This window comes from Nanorana parkeri, unplaced genomic scaffold (genome assembly GCF_000935625.1).
Source record: "Nanorana parkeri isolate BGI_ZX_2015 unplaced genomic scaffold, ASM93562v1 scaffold413, whole genome shotgun sequence".
In the NCBI taxonomy this organism is placed as follows: Eukaryota; Metazoa; Chordata; class Amphibia; order Anura; family Dicroglossidae; genus Nanorana; species Nanorana parkeri.
This window is the reverse complement of record NW_017306681.1, coordinates 809,962-832,621: the sequence shown is the minus strand read 5'-3', so window position 1 is coordinate 832,621 and position 22,660 is coordinate 809,962. Positions and strand designations below refer to the sequence as shown.

General features: G+C 40.8%; 1 protein-coding gene across 1 annotated transcript in view; it reads right to left on the bottom strand.

Moving 5' to 3' along the window:
* MAP9 (microtubule associated protein 9) overlaps positions 1-22,660 on the bottom strand; it is a 143,605-nt gene that overhangs the window by 48,830 nt on the left and 72,115 nt on the right. Inside the window, 5 exon segments of the mRNA XM_018559710.1 lie at positions 2,491-2,684; positions 13,588-13,899; positions 17,236-17,238; positions 18,743-18,839; positions 19,366-19,453. Coding sequence (XP_018415212.1) covers positions 2,491-2,684; positions 13,588-13,899; positions 17,236-17,238; positions 18,743-18,839; positions 19,366-19,453 — 694 coding nt within the window.

Below are 22,660 nucleotides of genomic sequence, written 5' to 3'. Positions count from 1 at the left end.
CACACCTCTTTAATTTGAATACTCTTCAAAGCTCTCTGCGTCTGTGGAAAATTAAAAAGAGGGCTTTGCTGCCAAAATTTAAGTTGTAGCTTGATACAAGGGTAGGTCAACCAAGTCCAGTTTTGGAGACTGCCAACTTCTTAAACAGGGACTGAAGAAGCTGTGCTCATAAAAAGGAAGGCAAAGGGTAGAGAACTAGACACTGCCTGTGGCTTCCCTGCAGTTGATCTTTCCTCATTATTGACTATTATTAACTCTCTCTGTTTAAGGACTCTACTAACGCATTCCACACTCATGCAAATATGGCCACCGTGCATCAAATAGTACAAAAACATAATCATTTATTGAAAAATATGAAATCATAATTATAGAAGGACCAAATGCATTGTCTTATAAGCCATGGTATATCTTAATAATCCCCATAGTCCTTGTCTCCTGTTGGGTAACTTAATATAGTCTATTGTTAGGATACTAATAATATATCCTTATAGGAGGAATCCAAAAGTTATTGGTATCCATTACTCAAAGTTCAGCTTTTATAGAAGTCCTTCTCAAAATGGAGAACTCCAATAAAACAAGTATTTCAATCACAAGTATCCCCAATCAGAGTATTTCATAGCAGCAGGAAGTCCGTTTACAGCTCCCTGCTGCCAAGGGCTTAGTACTGACATTTGTGGCAGTGAAGGGGTTAAAGTGCAACTCCATCTATACAGCTACAGATTTGCCCTCTCTATTTGTCTGGGCGAACATCATCACGGCGAGTGACAGTGTAAGAAAATCCCAAATTTCGAGTCACCAAAACAAGGCCAATGGGGATACTAGTTCAGGTTATAACTGTCTAAGAGGGGATTTCCCTCACTTTAGAGACAACGTCCTGTTGTGGCCATGAGACAGGAAGTGAAGGGAAATCTATCTGATAGGGCACAGATGGGAGGGAACTGACAAGAGTTACAGCCCTCCTCTACTCCATCCAAAATAAAAAAAAGTTGTTGGCTTTAGTTGTACTTTAAAGTGGCATTTTAAAAATTCAGTCATGTACCATAAAAATTAATGCTGTACCTTGTGTGTGATGGACTATAATCTTAATACAATTAGTAAACTAAAAGTGAGATCGTAGTCCATCATGGGAGTGAGTTTGGAGCGATGGCTACTTTACAACACACACAGGGACCATGGTGAACAAAAGTAGCCACCCTCCAGAAGGAAGGACAGTGTCAGCACCAATTCAGAGATGATCTGATTATCTACAGCCGAGTGATAAACAAATAAGAGAAATGTTTTTTAATAGTTAAGGTACTTGAATGTATTTTTTAACATTTAACTCCTGAGTTTAGTGTCACTTTAATTTGGAATCTGTGTAATCCTATGTAGCACAGACTACGTATAGCGAGGACATTAGGAGTGTACTTCCTCAATCCTGTGTTGTATAACTTCTTCCATAGATCTCTGCTTCCTGTATCAACAATAAAATTTAAACTTCCAAGTCACATTTGAATTTGATAAGAGGTTGTTAAAAAAGTCTTAGTAATGGTAATTTTTGTATATTAGGCATTATATGCATGACGGGGAGCAAGTTTGGGGTCCAGCATCACTGCTAGGTGCATTCCAGATGACCAGATTCCAGACAAAAGGGCTTGCGGTAGGATTGTGCAGCACAGTAGTGTCTAGTTGAAAAGTGAACTACTTAGCAGATATGCTGATGATAGCACACTTTTAAAACAGTTTAAGGTGGTGATTATTGGGTGGTATCCTGTGTGTGGGGTAAATATGACTCCCCCACACTGTCAATATTCATTCAAATACTAGACAAGCAGAATGGAAAGATTAGGCAATATAGTGATAGCATTAACCAAAATATACAGACATTTATTTTGGAAATTTGGTCCCATGTGTTGCTATAGCTGGCGATGCACTGGATGAGAAAAAAAAATCTTGATTCCCCCATCCACACTAAACAGCATGGATGGGGGAATCCCCCCACTGGGCTATGGTATTCTGACAGTGGTGGGTATACGGCCACCAGAATACCCAAACAGTGACTGCAGCTGTGGAGATGAGATTTTTTGGACTAGATCCATTTTCAAACAACTTTTGTCAAATTCAAGCAGTGTATGGCCAGCTTAACTCTGAAAAATCTTTGAAGCCAAACAAGAGCCTAAGTCACAATCCTAAAATGTGTAAATAGATATACTCAAATGACAAATGATTAAGTCAAATGCACACAATATATCACTATAAATAACTAGGAACATAGCCATAAAATTAAAATCCTCTTTATTCTTGTAAATTATGCCAAGAGAGGATTCTCTAGCACTCATCAGGCGTATACAGTTCTCATCTAATACCTACAACGTTGCTCCTCATATTGAGGCCAGGGACCATTTGTTATGGCTGCGGGCTTTCAAAAACAATGTGGAAATTGGAAATGGTTTTAATTAAAGCATTTTCTGCAGTCAGAAAGACACATACAGTTGTGAACACTGTAATTACCTCAGGGCTATATGTCTCAGAAAAGGACTGTGCTTCTGAAGCAGAAACGGTATCATTTCGTCTTGTTAGAGAAGATGGGGCAGAGACTAATACAGGTTTATTCATGGTGTGTTTTCCCTCTGTCTTGTCTCTGCTCCTGTCCTGTGGAGTTGGTTTAAAGTCCCCATCCAATGTAGAAATTCCAGAACCTGGAGCTATATGAAAAGAGAAATAAATTATTCAGGAAAATGTAACTACTAATGGGAATTGCTAATATATATTTTTTTTACATTTATAAAGAGGAATAGTGTAATTTATTCAATTTTATTTTGGGATGTCATGAGCATGCTACTTATAGCGCTTAGGCCTATAATGGTTCGTATTTTCTTACATGAAATGCTCTGCTGCCACCTAGTGAACGGAAGTCAATACTTACAACACATTAGCAGTTTCTCTGGACTCTCTCTGATTGCCATTGTTAACATAATAAACTGTATTGTAAATTTTGAAATACAAAATGATTAGAAAAGCTTCTAGTTTTTAATTTGTATTTTTTCGTTAAAGTGGACCTGGAAGCTGTGCACAAAAACGGCAAGCAGAGGGCATAGGACTAGTTATCTGTATTGCTTGTAGGTTTCCTGCAGCTGATCTTTACCCCACTATTAACTTATTTTATTTATTATTTATTACAGGTATTCATAAAGCGCTGACAATTACGCAGTACTGTACATTCACATCAGTCCCTGCTCTCAAGCAGCTCACAATGTAAGGTCCCTATCTCACATGCATACATACATGCACACACATACAAGGGCTGATTTAAACAGGAGGCAGTTATCTACCAAGCGTATCTTCGGAGTGTGGAAGGTATCCTGAGTACCCAGAAGAAACATACACAAGCACAGGCAGAATATGCAAACTCCATGGAGATGCAGTGTCCTAACTGCGTTTGGAACCGGGGACCCCCAGTGCTGCAAGGCAGAAGTGCCAACCACTAAGCTACCAACTTACAATGTCTCTGTAGCATTAGGGGGGATATTGAAGAGACAGTAGGAGGGGTGTAGGAAGCACAGATCTACAGAATGAATGAAGCAGAAGCAATCAATGCACATCCTCAGGGTACAGAATCCTCTTCAGCACAGTAGCGATATCATCAAGTCACTAGCAGTCACAAGCAAGACTGTCACACAGCAGATACAGTATATAGCTATGAGGTTGTAGATACAGAAGTCCCTAGGCACTCTCACACATGAAGAAGTGCACTATGATATAGTAAATCTTCCGAGTTAAGGTGCAGTTTAAAAAGAAACCTGCACTGACTGTAATGACATTGCTGACCTCCTTTTAAAAATGGTCATTGATCGAAGTCAATGCCAATGAATGCCAATTAATGCAAATGTAGCCAACGCAACTGATCTGCATATTGTATCCATTTTATTTATAGTATTTAAAAATAATATTACTGTTAGGAAGGCTTTTAGTGCAGAAAGGACTCCGTAGCTTCTCTTCTGCCAGAAGCACTGAAGGAGTAACAAGGTAGATTGAGGTTGTTGTAGCATTGGAGGGGGTCTCTTTGGCATATAAATCTGCCAGAAATCATGCCATGCATAATTGCATGTTATTGCAAAAGCCTGGGGACCTGCAGCACACTTTAGTTTAACTTTAAAGGACGACTATGACGCATGGTGACGGGCTTAATGCTAATGCCCCTTGCTGCTAGAATGATTTGTAGTGTGAGATAAGTTAGGGTGAGATATGGTTAGTTTTTACCTGGGATGTGTTGCTGATTAAAAACAATATACATTTCAAGATCACTAATAGTGATTGTTCATACATCACAGAGCAATTACATTAACCAATTCACTTAAACTTGGCATACCCACTTCAGGACTGTGCCGTTTATATACATATTGAGGTCCTGAAGTGGTTTTACCAAGATCACAGAAGCTGTTCTCGTACTGCGCTCTCCATCCATAGTGGATGTTGGTGGCTGGATCAGAGAGAAATTAGCACACTTTCAGACTAAGTACACAAATCTCGACCCGGAGGCTGTCATTTCTCCAGCTGCTGTGGCCCGGAGAAGAAGCTGGTGGAGAACAATCCGTGCTTCATCCGCTTCTTTGGTGTTCAGAGGTGACATTAGGGGTCTAGTAGACCCTTGGTGTCTACACAAAGAAAACCAGTCACTCCCTTTGTGCTATCACATACATGGGCTTGTTAGCCCCCTAAGGGATAGCAATAACAACACGTGTATAGTGACATAGAAAAAATAAAAAAGCCCTCCACCCCTACATGCAAAAACAACGATTGTGCCACACATTACATATCATTGCAAACATCAGAGTGAATGTAAAAATTAAAGAGCCATCACTCACTGTTAACTCTAAACTGATATGCAATAAAGGCTTTTAAACCTTTGCCAATGGGCATTTTTAGGCACCGTAGTTTTTTGCCATTTCGCGTGCGGGTGCAATTTTAAGGCTATTTACCTGACACAACCCCATCTTTTTAATTTTACCAATACATTGGGTATTATATTGTGTTTGTGTGCACTAAAATTGATTTTAGTATATTTTCTCCTACAAATATCGATTTGATATTTGTGCAGATATTGTGCGACATGAAAAATTGCATCGGGGTCTCTGCTTTCAGAAAATATATAATGTTTTTCCAGCTAACAATTCAGATTTTAACGTGTTTGCAACAATTAAAAAATCTGGAGGTGAAACGGTTAAACAGACACAGCAGAAAGTTGATGGAAACGTTTGCTATTGTAAAGTATTACATGGTTGGAAACTTTTATGTAGACAGAATATAGATATACAGTCATGGCCAAAAATATTGGCACCGCTGCATTTCTGTCAGATAATGCACCACTTTGCGCAGAAAATGGTTGCAATTACAAATGTTTAGGCGTTCTCATGTTTATTTCTTTTGTTTGTATATTGGTATGACACAAAAAAGTGGAGAAAAAAAAGCCAAATCTGACACATTCCACACAAAACTCCAAAAATTGACTGGACAAAATTATTGGCACCCTCAATTAATATTTGGTAGCACAGACCTTGGATAAAATAACTTAAAATGAATCGCTTCCTGCAACCATCAAAGAGTTTCTTACACTTCTCTAAAGGAATTTTGGACCACTCTTCTTTCGCCAACTGCTCCAGGTCTCTCAGATTGGAAGGGTTCCTTTTCCCAACTGCTGTTTTGAGATCTCTCCTCAGGTGCTCTATGGGATTTAGATCTGGAGTCATTGCTGGCCAGTCCAGTACTCTCCAGCGATTTGTCTGAAACCATTTCTGGGTGCTTTTTGACGTGTGCTTTGGGTCATTGTCCTGCTTTAAGACCCACGACCTCTGATGGAGACTCAACTTTCTGACACTGGGCCCTACATTGCACCCCAGAATTCTTTGGTAGTCTTCAGTTGTCATAATGCCATGCACACAGTCAAGACATCCAGTGCCTGAAGCAGCAAAGCAACTCCAAAACATCAGTGAACCTCCACCATGTGTGACTGTAGGGACTGAATTTTTTTTCATTAAAGGCCTTATTTATTTTTCTGAAAACAGTAGAATGATGGGCTTTGCCAAAAAGCTGTCATTTTATTTTGTCAAAAAGCTGTTAATTTTGTTATTTATGCCAATTATGCCAATATAAACATGAGAATGCCTAAACATGTGTAACTGCAGCAATTTTCTGCGCAGAGTGGTGCATTATCTGACAGAAATGCAGGGGTGCCAATATTTTTGGCTATGACTGTATATAGATAGACAAAGATAGATATACAGGGTTAGTCACAAAAGGGTGAAGAGTTTGGAGAAGGCAGGAGAAGTGAACAATCTAGGACAACATAGCTGAACTGGAAAGTGAGCTGAATTGGAGAATGTTTCCCAATCAGTTATGCTGTCCTACATTGTTCTCTTCTCCTGTCTTTTCCAGACTCTTCACCCTTTTATGAATAACCCTGATAGAGTATATACTGTATATGCATTTGTAATGTTTTGCTGCCATCTTGTGATGAAGATCAGCATTTAATGTGGCACACAAATTATTTACTTGTGATAACATGTGCTCTTGTCTTTCTTGTCTACATTTGCACCTTTTGTTAGAGAAAATGTAAATCTGACTCATACATCTATGAAATAAATTACCAACTGTGTACACCGTATGCATTTGACTCACTACATTTGCCAGAAGTGGAATACAAAACAAATATGAAACAGGCAAAGTGAGCATTGCGCACACCTTCCTATTTACCAACACTTCAAGAAGACAGACTGAAAGCTGTATAGCTACATTCACACTAGGCACGATTAGATGTGTTTTTTAAAACACACACACATACTGTATTTGCATCTAATGATTTCCCACTGATCTATTCAAATGTGTTTAGATGCTTTTATCTGCAGTCAGAAAAAAAATTGAAGTTAGGTGCATCCAGGAATTGGTTTGAACTTCTAAAAGCCCCAAAATGCATCTCAGTGGCTACTCCAATGGACTGTTTCAACAGACAAAAGACAGCTGCATCTAAATGCATACTGTATGTGTATAAATGTGCGTCACTTTAAGCATCTAGAAGCATAAACAAAGAATCTAGCCTAAAAGAAATGCAGACAGATCTCTGCAAAAGAACGCAAGTGGAAAGTGTGAAGGAAGCCTAACAGAGTCTGTGTTGATGGGCTTTTGCTTGCTGTAAGCAAGTTTTGCATTTCCAGACAAATCTATGGGAATGCAAAACCTACTTGAAGCAGGTCAGAAGGAAGTCGACTGCAGGTCAAATGCACCCGTCAATGAATTCTAGATGATCTGAGAAGCATCTTAAGCTGATGTCAGACTGATCCTATCAACACAAGCCCAAATCCCAATGACCCTGAAATGCTCTACAACATTTCTAAAGGTAACAACATTGGTGAAGCATAAAACAAACCTTGTGGTGCTTTCAAGCCTTCAGATTGATTCCTGTGTCCCGGAGGTAAATGGAGCCTTCACTCAAACCCATGCTGAGATTAAGCCCAACCCTGGTCTTTCAATGATCAACGATGAGAGCCCACTTAACCTTAGCAATTGACAGTTGAATGAAATAGGTGTGGGTTGCAGGGTTAAACTCTAGCCAAAAAGTTTTATTGCATTTTAAACAAAGTGGGGAGAATAAAGGAATAGTATCCCTGCCAGGTTTTTTTGCAGTCTGTGTCCCTACTGCAAAAATTACCCCTCACTTCCAGTCGAAAAAGGAAGTGATGGACATCTCTCTAGTGGAGAAACAAGGCTGCAACCACAAACTTGGGTTTAGGGTAAGGGTTAGAACCTCTGCCAGATTATTATTTTATCTGTGTCTTTCTTTTCCAATGGCAACAGCACCACTCATTTCTTGTCTTGCTGTTACAGGCTGTCAAATGCAAAGGAAGTGAGGTTTAAACTAACCTTAAAAAGGGATGCACCATTTCCGGTTATTCGGTATCGAGTGCGAGTGCGAGCACCGATATTTTGTTTCCGGTACTCACCTATACTGAGTGCGCCCAGATTATCAGGAAGTTGAGTCATGACCCGTCGCCCGGTTTCCTGATTGCCCGTGAAGCCAGTGATCTAGCGAAAGAACACCGGCTTCTCTTGCCAAATCTGCCTGGCTTCCTGACCAATCAAGAAGCCAAGCGGCGAGTCATGAGGTGTCGTCCGGCTTCCTGAGTGGTCAGGAAGCCAGGCTGCTTAGCAACAAGTGAAGCCGGCTTTCTAGCCAATCAGGAAGCCTGGGCAGCACGGCAAGACCTACCTCCCAGCTTTCTGATTGGTTTGGAAGCTGGCATCACTTGTTGCTAGGTAACGTGGCTGCCTGACCAATCACGAAGCTGGAACGCGAGTCATGACGTGCCGCTTGGCTTCCTGATTGGTTAAGAAGCCAGGCTGCTTACCAACAAGTGAAACTGGCTTCCTAGCCAATCAGTAAGCCAGGCAGCACGTCATAACCCACCTCCCGGCTTTCTGATTGGAAAGGAAGCCGGCTCCATGCTCCCTCGGCACTTGCGGTCAGAGTGAGATCTCCCTCTGACCAGAAGTTCTGGTATTGGAAGTATCAGAGCATTAGTCGTACTCGCCCAAATACTCGCCACTGATACTAGTATCGGTATCGCTGGATTCCTAGTTAAAACTATTCAACAGGGTCAAGGATAGCAATAAAAACTTGACATATGTATCAACTAAAAAAAGAGTTTTCTATTTTACTCTGCAGCCTAAATTATATACAAAAGGTTATTTTTCATATTTGGCACAGTCAGCCAATACAAACATTAAACTCTGTGCAGAAGCTTCCTGTAATCAGTCACTGCTGCTCTCTCTCCTTGTGCAAGGTAATTGGTCATGTATCTGCCTCCTCCTGTAGTTTTCTGCAGGCAACCTTTAGTGGGTGGAGCCTGCTGGGCCCCTCTCATAGCTTTGCTCATTGCACAGACTATGTACCATATATACAAGGTCACTGCTACTGTTACAAGGTAATACCTGGGTTTTATGCACACAAAGTGCATGTATATCCTTTTGTGGCTATTGTGGGATTTATTCAAATCAAAGTTTGTGTGCCGGAGTTCCGCTTTAATGTACTACTATTTACAGTATGATAACTACTTTACTGAAGCCACTACAAATAGAGCCTATCAAATAACTTTTTCACACCCTGGACTCTACAAAGTGTTTGAGATATGACTATTTAAAGTGGATCTTTAACCCCTTTCATTAAAAATCACATCAGTATGCAGCTCTGTATGCTGATATGAAATCATCTTACATTCATTAGTTAAACGAACACATTTTTATTTTACTTAAAATGTCTTTTTTTTTTTCAACTTCCTGGTCCACTTTGGCAGAAATGATGTAGTCATGCCCAAGAGTTGCATCCTGGGAAGGTTACATCAGCACAGCATTGCTGGGAAATGTCATCTGTAATCTTATGAGATCTCAGGGAAAGGCATTTTCCTCCCCTAGATAATGTGCATGGTCACATGTCCTAGTCACATGTGCCAGAGTTCCAGGAAGTAAAAAGAGATCTAGTAATCTGCCCTTAGTAAACATTGCCACTGCCAGAAGACTGGAGAAGAAAAGAGAAATAAGGGATGCAAACAATGCAAAGCCGGCAAATATCTAGAAGTATGTGTTTGTAGATTGTCATTACTAAACATTTCTAAAGGTGTAATTGTTGTTATTTTGAATATATGGGTAAAGTTCCTCTTTAAACCCTCCATGACTGAGTGCCTAACGCCTCACTAAGTATGAATAAAATATAAAAATACGAGGAAAAAACGTGAAGAAAACACTTTTTCCCCCAGGTTTAATTATTATTATTTTAGAAAAATAGCACATCTGAAAAAATGCATTAAAATACATTCATTTATTTGTCCTTTATTTGGAAACATCTCACGTGTCTAGGATTTCAGAGATGTTTCTGCACTTCTCGGCCTAAAACTGAAAGCTAACATTTAAATGTTATTCTCTAAAAGCCAATAGTGGTCACCAGGTTAGGCAGGTGGCATACAATGTTGCGAAGTGTTACACTTAATGACAGCGACATACTTTGAACATCGCCGCCATGAGCGGTTTAAATACAAAAATTCGGGTGAAAAACAAATCACAACCTTTCAGAACTCGGGTTCACGTTTATGCTCATTGAAGCAGTTCAGCTCAGCTGTAGATTTTCAGTGTGCTGTGTAAAATTTTTAGAATAATTATAGTATAAAAATATATATATATATCATTTGTATTTTTTTTCCACACATTTCAACTTCTCTCGCTGTCATTTATTGCTAATCCTGATGTGTATGGCTTCCCAACAGTGATAGACAGTGCGGTTCAAACCGCACTCCTAGCACTGTCAGACACCCGATCACTGAAAGTGATTAGGTGTCTGAAACTGCTTAAAACATTTCATTAATGGATGCCTCATTAGTGGGGCATCCATTAATGAACGGTAATCGCTGATCTCAGCGGTTACCGCCATTCCGGAGCCCTGAATAGCTGCACACATACACTGTGGGGTTGAGGCAGCATGGTGGTGTAGAGCTTAACACTTCTGCTTTGCAGCACTAGGAGTCTCCAGTTCAAATCCTGGCCAGGACAACATCTGCAAGGACTTGGCATCCCAGATAGCAAGGATAACTTTCCACAAACTTGTGGCAGGGCTAAATTGTAATTCTTGTTAACTTGCTGCACACATTCCTGGCAAGTTGTAGACTTGCAGAACATTTGCAGCACAAGTTCTAGTTGACACTTTTTGAATTTGTAGCAAATTTGCTTGGCATGTCTACAGCAACAGTCCTGCAGGTCTTAGTAAGAGCTCTGCAAGTATACAGCACTTTTGCAAAGCACGCTGATCTGGAGACTTGCAATGCAATAGTTTAGCAAGTCATTTTCAAACTTGCAGCTCAATTGATTGCTATCTGGGATGTTCTCCCTGTGCTTGCATGGGTTTCCTCTGTGTACTCCGGTTTCCTCCTACACTCCAAAAGGCATGCTGAAAGGTTAATTGGTTCCTGTCTAAATCGGCCCTTATACATGTGAGATAGAGACCTTAGATTGTAAGCTCCTCAAGGTTAGGGACTGATGTGAATGTGCAGTATGCACAGCGCTACGTAAATTGTTGGCGCTATATAAATACCAGTAATAAATACATTTAAAAAAAACAGATCTAAAAATGGGTAAGCAGCCATATATTACATTTTTGCTTTGGGTTCAGATATCGTTTAACTCTAAAGTTATGATCTGTAAAGTTTTTTTTTTAATAATGTATCCCCTACTTACAATTTTGGGTATCATATTTTTTTGCTGTTTTTTTTAAACATGCATGTGATTTTGAGCGGAGATATACTTGGTACAATTTAATTTGACAGTGTCATATTTTATATTTAACTAATTCACAGGACCTTAGGCTGCTGGAGCAGTGAGGGAGTGAGGTGGTAGGGACCGGTCTAAGAGCAAGTAGGGATCTCAGTTCAGATGAGTAGAATTTTTTTTATTTTAGCTCCCTGGACAAAAAAAGCACTTAACCCTTGCAGTGTGGGGGGTAGCCTCACTGCAAGGGTTACGATTTGATTTGCCTGGAGTTCTTTTTTAAGGAAACCTGTAATCTAACACAAGTAGAGGTGTGAGAGACTAGCCCTACGTGCAGGATAGCTATAAAATAAATAAAGAAACATATATATATATATATATGCCTCTTCCCAAAAGACGGGTTGCCAAAAACACAATGCTTATCTTACCTAATTGATCTCTGCTACAACCATTTACACTGGTTAGAATTAACTTGTGCTCAGATGTGTGCAATTTATCTCTATCGCAACTACCTATATTGGTTAAAATTAACTTGATAAGCTTTTATCAAATGTATAACACACGCCGATCAAATAGTTTTTACTCTGAATAAGCAAGCGGGGTATTTTTGCAAAATAATGGTTTCTCTTTTCTATGTATATCCAGTTCCTGATATTGATGCCTAATTTATGCTTTGCTGATTGCCGCATGCAAAAAGGGCAAGTGGATCTGAGTCATGATTGGAATAGCTGTAATTGCAATGACCTATCACGTTATAAAAGAAAACAATTGCCTACTAAATCTTGAAGAGTTCCTACTATTCAGACTGTTTTGTTATCTATGTACAAGATATCAAACTATTATTGGTAAAGTACATCTTTTGGAATTGCTAAGAAATGTGGATCATCATCTAATGTTCCTAATTAGAACATTATAATTATCATTATCATGATCATTATCATTAGAACATTATTAGACCATCATCTAATCATCATCTAATACACTTCAAAGCTCTCTACGTCTGTGGAAATTAGAATTCCCATTTACTGGACCATTTTTATAATTTATTATATTACAATTTTTTTATTTCCTGTTTCAAACTTTATCATACCTGGGATGTCCACTGGACTCTTGTTTGGACAGATTTAGGTGAGTTACTCCTCAGAGTATTTTATAGCAGCCGGAGTAGACACATATATTCTAAATCGGCCCTGTATACATGTGAGATGGAGACCTTGGATTGTAAGCTCCTCAAGGTTAGGGCAGGGTTAGGGTTAGGTTAGGGGTTAGGGTGCAGTATGTACAGCGCTAAGTAAATTGTTGGCGCTATATAAATACCAGTAATAAATACATTTTAAAAAATGTTAGCAACTTGTGTTGAAAGAAATATGAAAACTTTGGCTTCTCCCTCTGAAAACTTTAGCTGTATGGCACTTTCTGGCTCCAGTCATTTTGGAGTCATCATCAAAAAGAAGTCAGTAGCTGGCATCAAAGGGAAGTCAGAAAGAACTCCAGGTTGCTTGTTCAAGGTCAGTGACCCAGAATGCTTCCAAGGCAGGTCAGCATGACAGCCAGCAAACAAGCAGTGGCAGTCCTGCATACATTACAGAGAACTTTGCTCTGTGTTTCCCTCCTCTAGCACTAACAGTTCAGTGTCTTTACCACTCTGTTTACCACCTTCATTTTTTCCACCAATTCTTTTGGGTCCAGCATTTTCCCCTCTTTGGCCACTGGGCGGCCACCAATGATGTAACTCCTGTGAATGCCGCTGTAGTTACATTGTCCTAGTACTCATCTCTATTCTGACATCTTGCAGTTGCAGGGAGTTTACAATGCACTGTGCATGAGTAACAGGCAGCGTACACACAAAATAAAAGTAACTGTAGAAAGGGTATTTTGGCAAAAGAGACAAACAAAGTCTCTTCTACTGAAAAACCCTTCCTGTCTAGCATTTTGTTTTTAATTTCCCTTTCAGAACTCGGGTTCAAGGGCTTCACGTTTATGCTGATTGAAGCAGTTCAGAAGGATGTGAAATGCAATTGAGTTGTGAACTTTGGTCTTACACAGCTAGACAGTACATTTGCCATTAATGCTGTATTTGCTTAAAATCACATCAGGGTAAATGCCCTATTCTTCTGCATCTGAACAAAGTGAAGGCAAAAAATCAATTCAGAAGCATCTTAAAAGCAATTCAAATGCATTTGACCTGCTTGCAAGTCTGAAACGTGTGTACACTGACCCTTATAGAAATGTGTATGTTTCTATTTAAATATTTGGATACCCAATTTATGATTTTTCCTCTTATGAAATCCCTAAACTATCTCTTACGTGATGGTGATCGTTTCATCCTGGACTCTCTTGGCTTTGGAGTAGGTTTATGGCCTTCTGATAAAAGACCTCCATTCTTCATATCCCCAGAGAGTGGTGACTTGGGCAGAATACGTTCATAGTCTCCTTTGCGGATACTGCCATCAGTCAGGTTATAGTCTGGCTCATTGTTGTCCTGCTTCCTAGTTTTCAGGAAGGACACTTTGCTATGTGAATCCTCATCTTCATCATCTGAGAAGTGGAAATCATGGAAAGACTTCTGTGATTTTGTTGTAATGGTTTTTGTCTTCTTGAAAGAGTCGTCTAAACTGTCTAGAAACGTAAAAAATGAAAGGGTCATCAAAGTTGCATATCAAAGTAGAAAGTAACTCACAAATTTGACCTATAATAAGAGAAAAGTTGCATGACCATAAAAGATTTTTCTCTTTATTCTGGTATGTTAGGTGTGACTTTGTAAGAGTATCACAGACAGTTCTTGTTTCAGACACTTGTCTGACTGTAAAGGAATGGAAATGATCCTGATCTCCAGAGAAAACAGGAGAATATACAATATATAGCAAATACCTCCTTTCCCCACCATGGATCCACACATATAGAGGGTTATTCACGAATGAGCCGAAGGTTTAAGCCAAAGCATCTGCTAATCCATCAGCTCACTTAGGCTGCCGGAGCCCTTCGGTTCGCTGCTGTACGGGCTATGCACAATAGCCTGAATAGCAGCCGAAGGCAGGCGAACAGCTCAGTCGAGCAGAAGTCACAGTTGAAGCGGGGAGAATGGTCTGCCGAAGCCGACCGTTCTCCCCGCAAATGTGAACAACTGAGCGGAACCAGCCGTGACGTCATGGCTGGGTCCGCCCAGTTGTTGTCATTCAATGACAGCCCAGCGACTGGTGGCGGCCAAATCAAAACAAATAGGCAGAGCCAGCAGTGACGTCACCACTAGCTCCGCCCATTTGTTTTCTTTTTGCCGCCACCTGTCATACAGGTCATTTGGCGATAAGTGTTCGGCGGGTGCAGACGGGGTCGGCGAGTAGGCGGCATCGTGATTTATGTGGATTACTTCGTTGGATCATTTTTTTTTCTATTATTCTTTGTATTGTTTTTTTCTCAATTAAATTACTTTTTTACAAGTGTGTTTTCTTTTATTAAGTAGGAGTACAAGTACCCCTTACTCATTCACAAGGGAGGGCCAGCATCTGGGTGCCCCATTTGTGACATGGGGTACCCCAATACAAATAAGCCCCCCTGCCCGCAGACCACTACAACCAACGCGTAGGGCTTGTAGGGAAGAGGCCCTTGCCCCCATCGGCACGGGAAGAAGGTGCTTTTCCAGGGGGAACCTTGCTCGGAATAAGGGTCTGGTTGGGAATTTTAGGGGGGACCCCAGGTTTTTCCCACCCCATTTTTTGGGAGTGGGGTTCCTCCTTAAAATTCCTACCAGACCTAAAAGGCCTGGTATGACTTTGGGGGGGAACCCTATGCATTTTTTTTACATTTTAAACTTGGGGCCCAAGCTGTTTTTTTTACTGATTTACTTTATTTTTTATTCTGCTCGCTACCTCAGAGGTAGTGAGCAGAACAGAGCCGAATGCCGATCAGCGGCATTTTACTATTCACTCACTGCTGTTCAATGAGAATAGGGCGAACAGCAGCGAGTGAACTGCCAGAGGTTAAGCTCAGCCGATCCAGATGTTGGATCGGCTGAGTCGAATGGCTCCTTCACTTCGGCTCAGCAGAACATGCACCCTCGTAGTGTTAACATAAACCTGCTATGGTCTACATTCTATCTAGTACCACGGCACTGTTAACAGCAAGCACCTTATAATGCTGACAAAAACCTTCAAATCAACATCTTTAACATTGTAGAACCCCCTATGGATCCTAGGCCTACACATTACACAGATCATACGTTTCTGGCCAAGTCAATAGTGCAGCAAGTCCCAATCCACTGTCATTCACCTGAAGAATGGCAGAACCTCTTCTGCCAACTGTTACTCTGCTATCTGAAAGATAAATGACAAAGTATGGCGCTTAGTGGTGAGAGGGAGAAGGCTTACGGGTGGATATACTAAAGTCTATTAGGCTGTTCAATCAAGGGAATTTTCCATTAACTTAGTGTGATAAAAATTCACTTTGGAAAGAATACCCAATAACGTATAGGGGGGGGGGGGGGGGTGGATCGAGTGGTGAGCGAACACCGTCATGTGTTCGCTCACCTCCCGATCTACTGAGCCGACCTGTGACAGTCTCATTGTCACAGGTCGGCTAGAACTATGAGGTGAGTGAAAAGCACTCACCTCATAGTTCTCCTTTAAATAGCACTGACAATTTACATAGCGCTTTACATGCACATTCACATCAGTCCCTGCCCCTGAGGAGCTTACAATCTAAGGTCCCTATCCCACATGCATAGGTGAAAGGGTCAATTTAGACAGAAGCTTATTAACATTGCAGCATGTTATTGGAGTGTGGGAGGAAAAGGTACCCGGAGGAAACCCACACTAGCACAGGGAGAACATTCAAACTCCTTGCAGATAGTGACCTGGCTAGGATTTAAACCAGGGACACCCTGCCCAGTCCAGCGCTTCAAGGCAGAAGCTCAAAGAACACTCAATCACCTACAAGGAAAATGAAAAAAAATGTATTTTTGCTGGCACATGATTGGATGATGAAAGTCAGCAGAGTTTCACCTCATTCACTAACCTAAGACAAAATTCCTTTGCAAAGTGAACAGCCTATTTGGCTTTCGTAAATAAACCTCTTAAGAGTCAAATTGGCTAGACGTTTTAACGTTGTTGTACAGCCTGAGCTCAGGATCTGAGGGGGCTCTACAAAAACAGAGACGTCAATATGAAAACTAAATCTCACTTTAAAATTGCCTGCACTTCAGTATGGTCAGCACGGGTACTTTTTAGGCCATTGCCAAGAAATTAACTGTAAGAAGAAAACCATTCAGTGTTAGCTAAATGCAAATAGTGGTGATATTCCGAAAAGAAGCCATGCTGGCTGGATTTAAACATATACACCAGTCTACGGTTAGTCAATTCATCCCTTTAATTACCAAGATGCACCAGTACAATCAGCCTATCTATAAACAAGAGCAAACCCCTTTACTGCTGTTTTTATGCTGCATTTTTCAGTTTCCACTGCATTTATTAATACATTACTGCCGTTTCTAAATACTAACATCACATACAAATGCCAAGACCCAAAGTGTCCAAAATTTACACAGATACCGCCAGGTTCTTTAATTAATCCTCTCTCTTTTAGGTTAAAATATTTGTTTTTGGCTTTCTTAATATGGAAAATGTGGCCAATTTGTTTACCTACCTCCCTCCCTCAAAGTGAACTAGTGTCTTAACAGCTAATTATTTCATATTAGTTAATGACTGTAATTGTCAATAATAATTGCAGTAACAATTACAGTGATTACCTAATATGAAATAACATGAATTATTTTGAATTAGATAATCACTGTAAAGGTTACTGACAGCTAGAGGAAGAAGCACCTCACAATCCTGCGGATCTGCACAGTCACAAGTATCAGCATAATAGTTTACAGAGCTTTATCGATGACTCAGCAGAGGGTAGACTATGCTCTTTCTCAGCCGTAACATCAGACCTTTTAAGCAGCTTATTGGGGGGGACCATCTGTCCAGATTTGATTTCATTATGAATAAAAAGCCCAAGGATGACTTGCAAGGTTAGGAGGCTTTTCAGCACAATAATGAACTATTCTATTTCTCTCTCTTGGCACAGTAATGCACTATTCTATTTCTCTCTGTTGGCACAGTAATTAACTATTCTATTTCTCTCTCTTGGCACAGTAGTGAACTATTCTATTTCTCTCTCTTGGCACAGTAGTGAACTATTCTATTTCTATCTCTTGGCACAGTAGTGAACTATTCTATTTCTCTCTCTCTGCACAGAAGTGAACTATTCTATTTCTCTCTCTCGGCACAGTAGTGAACTATTATATTTCTCTCTCGTGGCACAGTAGTGAACTATTCTATTTCTCTCTCTTGGCACAGTAATGAACTATTCTATTTCTCTCTCTCTGCACAGTAGTGAACTATTCTATTTCTCTCTCTTGGCACAGTAATGCACTATTCTATTTCTCTCTCTCGGCACAGTAGTGAACTATTCTATTTCTCTCTCTCGGCACAGTAGTGAACTATTATATTTCTCTCTCTTGGAACAGTAATGAGCTATTCTATTTCTCTCTCACTGCACAGTAATTAACTATTCTATTTGTCTCTCTTAGCACAGAAGTTAACTATTCTATTTATCTCTCCTGGCACAGTAATTAACTATTCTATTTCTCTCTCTCGGCACAGAAGTGAACTATTCTATTTCTCTCTCTCTCTGCACAGTAGTGAACTATTCTATTTCTCTCTCTTGGCACAGTAGTGAACTATTCTATTTCTCTCTCTCTGCACAGAAGTGAACTATTCTATTTATCTCTCTCGGCAGGGAATTGAACTATTCCCTTTGTCTCTCTCGGCACTGAAGTGAACTATTCTGTTTCTCTCTCTCTGCACAGAAGTGAACTATTCTATTTATCTCTCTCGGCAGGGAATTGAACTATTCCCTTTGTCTCTCTCGGCACTGAAGTGAACTATTCTGTTTCTCTCTCTCTGCACAGAAGTGAACTACAGTGGTACCTCGGTTCACGAGCACTTCTGTCCGCGAACAATTCGGTTCGCGAACAGGAAGTTCAGCTAAATTTCCGTTGACGAATTCCACAGCGGTTGACGAACACAACCGCAGGCATCTTCCCTGCTCTGGCACTGGTCGTGGCTTCCTCTAGTCGAGATCATGGTCTGATCACAGTTTGATTTGGCTCACGACCAATTCAGTTCGCGACCAGAATCGTGGAACAAATTAAGTTCGTGAACCGAGGTACCACTGTATTCTGTTTCTCTCTCAGCACAGAAGTGAACTATTCTATTTCTCTCTCTTGGCACAGTAGTGAGCTATTCTATTTCTCTCTCTTGGCACAGTAGTGAGCTATTCTATTTCTCTCTCTTGGCACAGTAGTGAGCTATTCTATTTCTCTCTCTTGACATAGAAGTGAACAATTCTATTCCTCCTTTGCTTTTTCCCCGTTATCCAAGCAAAATAGATTAAATAAAATTCTTCTGAACAGACATACCATCACTTTCAAATTCATCCGAGTAGTCGGAGTATTCAGTTTCTTCAATAGCCTTCTGTCGGGAAACTCGAGCATTGACGACCTTCTTTAGCTCATCCTTAAAGACAAAATGCCACGTGTTAAAACAAGGTAACAGAGATTGCATGATTATTTCCATTTAAAAAAAGATCTTTCTCCATCCTCCAACACAGGCAATATCCAATGAGATACTAGCTTTTTCCAAACACTGACACCCAGGTATACATGTGATTTTGGTCCAGGGGTTGATTAACTAAAAGAAAATAGACTGTTCACTTTGCAAGAGAAATTGCACTTTGCAAGGAATACCCAGTCATGAGCAGGGTAAATACAAACAAAACAGTCATTTTGTTTGCCCATGATTAGATGATGGAAGTCAGCAGAGCTTCACCTTAGTAACCATATGTTCTCCATAGCATTTGCAATGACAGACATCACACTGTACTTAAATTCTGAGATTTGCAAGTGCCCTTATAGCGCTCATAAAGTATAATTGGTGGTATTATTTCCAAAATTTGAGAAACGCTGTCTTTACGAATTGGCACTTCACATTCATTGTTACTTTGAGCTTTTACAAGTTAATAAAAAGGATAAATGAAACTTACCTGGAATGAAGTTCTTTTTGCTGTCTTGGGACTCTTTGTGTATGCCAATCAAGTGGTGAAACTCTCCTCATCCTCATCCTCATCCATTCTGAAAAGTAGAATCAAGCTCTGTGATAGTTTGAGGGAATATGCACTTCCCACTTAATCTGCTTTTTCTTCCTTTTACAAATATTTAGTGTGGGCTGCAATAAAAAATACATTTTGGGTAACTTTTTTAGGTATAAAGCAAAAATAATACAGAATGCATATCTAAGGCTAGGTTCACACCTAGGCGATTGAGCTGGTGAGCTGTTTTTGTGCTTTTTTGTTTGCTCTGTTTTCTACTGCGCGGCAAATCGCAAAGGTGTGAACAGCTTCCATAGACATCAATGCAAATCTCTGTTTTGTGTGATATCACGCGTTTAAAACACCTAGGTGTGAACTTAGCCTAAAATTGCTAAATAAATCAAACCTTCTGGGATTACAGAAACACTACAGCCTTTTTTAAAAGACAGACACACATTCTTTACATTGTCTCCGTCCTTTGTGGTAGAGACGATCCTTTTTTGGGGGCTTTTACTTATCTTTTGGGTCACAGGAGTACATTTACTAATGTATTCTGTGACCCAAAGTCAGTTGATAGTGGGCTAATGCCCCCTATCAGCTGACAGCGCAGAGCCATGCAGCGGTGGATAAGGAACCTGACAATATTGTTGGGATCCACCCCGGCTGCCTAATTGACAGTTGCCTCTGCCTATCTGCTTATAATTGGGAGCCAGAGCAAGCTATGCTCACCCCCTCCCTGGTCTGTAACTCCAGACAGCACTGGAGGAGCAGACTCATGTGATCAAAGCTGGTATTAGAAAGTTGCAGTGTCCCACTATGGCTTTAAACATCAGTGAGAGTATGTCTTACTCTTTCCAAACTTCTCCTTCAATTACCAGTTCTTCGCATTGGTCTTAAACAAAACTATTTACCATCTACGGCAGTTAAAAGCCTAATAGGAAAAGCAAATATTGTCTAGATAGAAGAGGCATGTGTATGCTTATTTGAACCTTGGTGATTCAAATAAGCATAAGATAAATGTGTATTTTTTTTACAGATCTGAGCAGTAATCCAGTGTGGAGCTTACTGTAATAAAGACCGGCCACTGCTGCTCTCTCTCTCTCTCGCTCTTTGTGCAGGGTGACTGGTCTTGTATCCATCCCCTCCTGTAGTTTTCTGCGGGCAACCTGTAGTGGGTGGGGACTACTGGGCCCCTCCTACAGCTCTGCTCTCTGTACAGTCTATGTAGAGCACAGTGACGATGCCTCTGCTACTTTTACAAGGTAATATGTTTTTTGCAATTTTGCTCTGATGCAGCAAGCTAAAGGCAGAAAACTTCTACAGCAACCAACACTTTTTTCCCCTAATATTATCAAGTTACAGTAAAACACGACAAAAACAGTGAGTATTATAGGAGTACTGGCAACTTGAACTGTTATATTGGAATACCTGGGGACATATTTAAGGGCCAGTGAGGGATCCCGCCCTCCTTACCAGATTTATTTATTCCTTTATTACAGGTATTTATATAGTGGTGACAATTTACACAGCGCTTTACATAGTGCACATTCACATCAGTCCCTGGCCCCGAGAAGCTTACAATCTAATCTAGGTCGCTATCTTACAGGGAGGAAACTGGAGTACCCGGAGGAAACCCACGCAAACACAGGGAGAACATGCAAACTCCTTGCAGATAGTGACCTGGCCGGGATTGGAACCGGGGACACCCAGCCCAGTCTAGCGATGCAAGGACCACCACGCCAGTGTGCTGCTGGGATTTCCCTGCTTATCAAAAAGTGGTTGCTGAGGTGACAGCGGATGGAGCCGCATACATCAAATGAGCAAAAACGTCACCAGCACGCCGTATAAATGTGTCCAAAGCACATCTTCTTTTTATTGCCGCATATTGTCACATATATAGTGCAATGTTTCAAGGCCACGCGGGGTCATGCTAAGCCTGATAGGAGGACCCTGCGTGGCCCCGAAACATTGCGCTATATATGTGACAATATGCATCAGTAAAAAGAAGATGTGCTTTTGGACATATTCATACAGTGTGCTGGTAATGTTTTTCCTCTTTCATATGTAAGGGTCACACCATAGCGTTGCACTAAAGACACGGTACCGGTGGTGTGTTTAACATACACTATCATATAGTACAATGTGCAGCACACTAGGTGTCCTGGTAGGTTGTGTTGCCATTCATTTGAATAGCACCCCAATGCACCTCCAGGCAGGTGGGCAAAGCTGTGAGTAGTTTGCTGTACCTTATCCTCCATTAATTTTTACTATATACAGAGCATTCTGTGATTGGAGGAGGGGAGATTGTAACATGCATCTGCACCTCTTCCAATCACAGAACACCTTGTAATCATAAAAAAAAAGGCTTTTCTGAATGGAGCATAAGAGGCATCAAGCAACTCACTATACTGAGCATACTGCAGCCAGAACTTGGTATCTCAACATCAGATGTTTGACACCAACCGGACAGTGCGTGCTTAATGAAACTAAGAAATTTAATAAGAGATGGGGCACAATTCATCATTACAAAAATGTATTTTTACTGTGCATGTTACTGATCGGATAAACCCACTGATGCTTTTTTTTTCTTTTCTTTTGCTAGTAGTTCCCCTTTATACTAGCGTCTGAAAAAAACAAATGCAATGATTTCCAGTTTAGATGAAAAGACTAGTAGAGTATAGATATAGAGGTCAATACAATACAAATAAATTTTTGGCCTGGAGGGCAAACCAAGTGTCACTTTCATGATAGAGGCTATTGATGTGCAGGGGCTTGGTGCCCAAGCCCTCACAAAACTGTCACTGACACACCTCCCTCCTGGCCCCACCAGTTGCGGCAGGGGCATTCCCTGGCCGCTTGGGACATGTCTGCAGGACAGGGACAGGGAAAGCCCCAAGTACAACAGATTAAGCCAGGGGGGCTGTCAGTGACAGACTTGCGAGGGCTTGGGCAAACTTGAGCACATTTGGTTCACACCAAGCCCCCCACACATCACTAGCACAGGCAGATTTCTGTTTCATGAAAACTGCTCCATTGTGCCTCAGGGATTGATGGGCATAGTGGTAGATGGGGTGGGTGTCCCTAAAAAACAACGTGCCCCACCTTTACATCGTACAGTATTAGCCTTTTCCACTAAATGAAGGAGTATGTCCCATCAGGTCCAACAGCCTGGCGTATCTTATAAGTACTGACCTGGAGCAAAATTGACCCCCCCCCCCCCCCCCTTTTGGGGCAAAACATTCAAAGCACG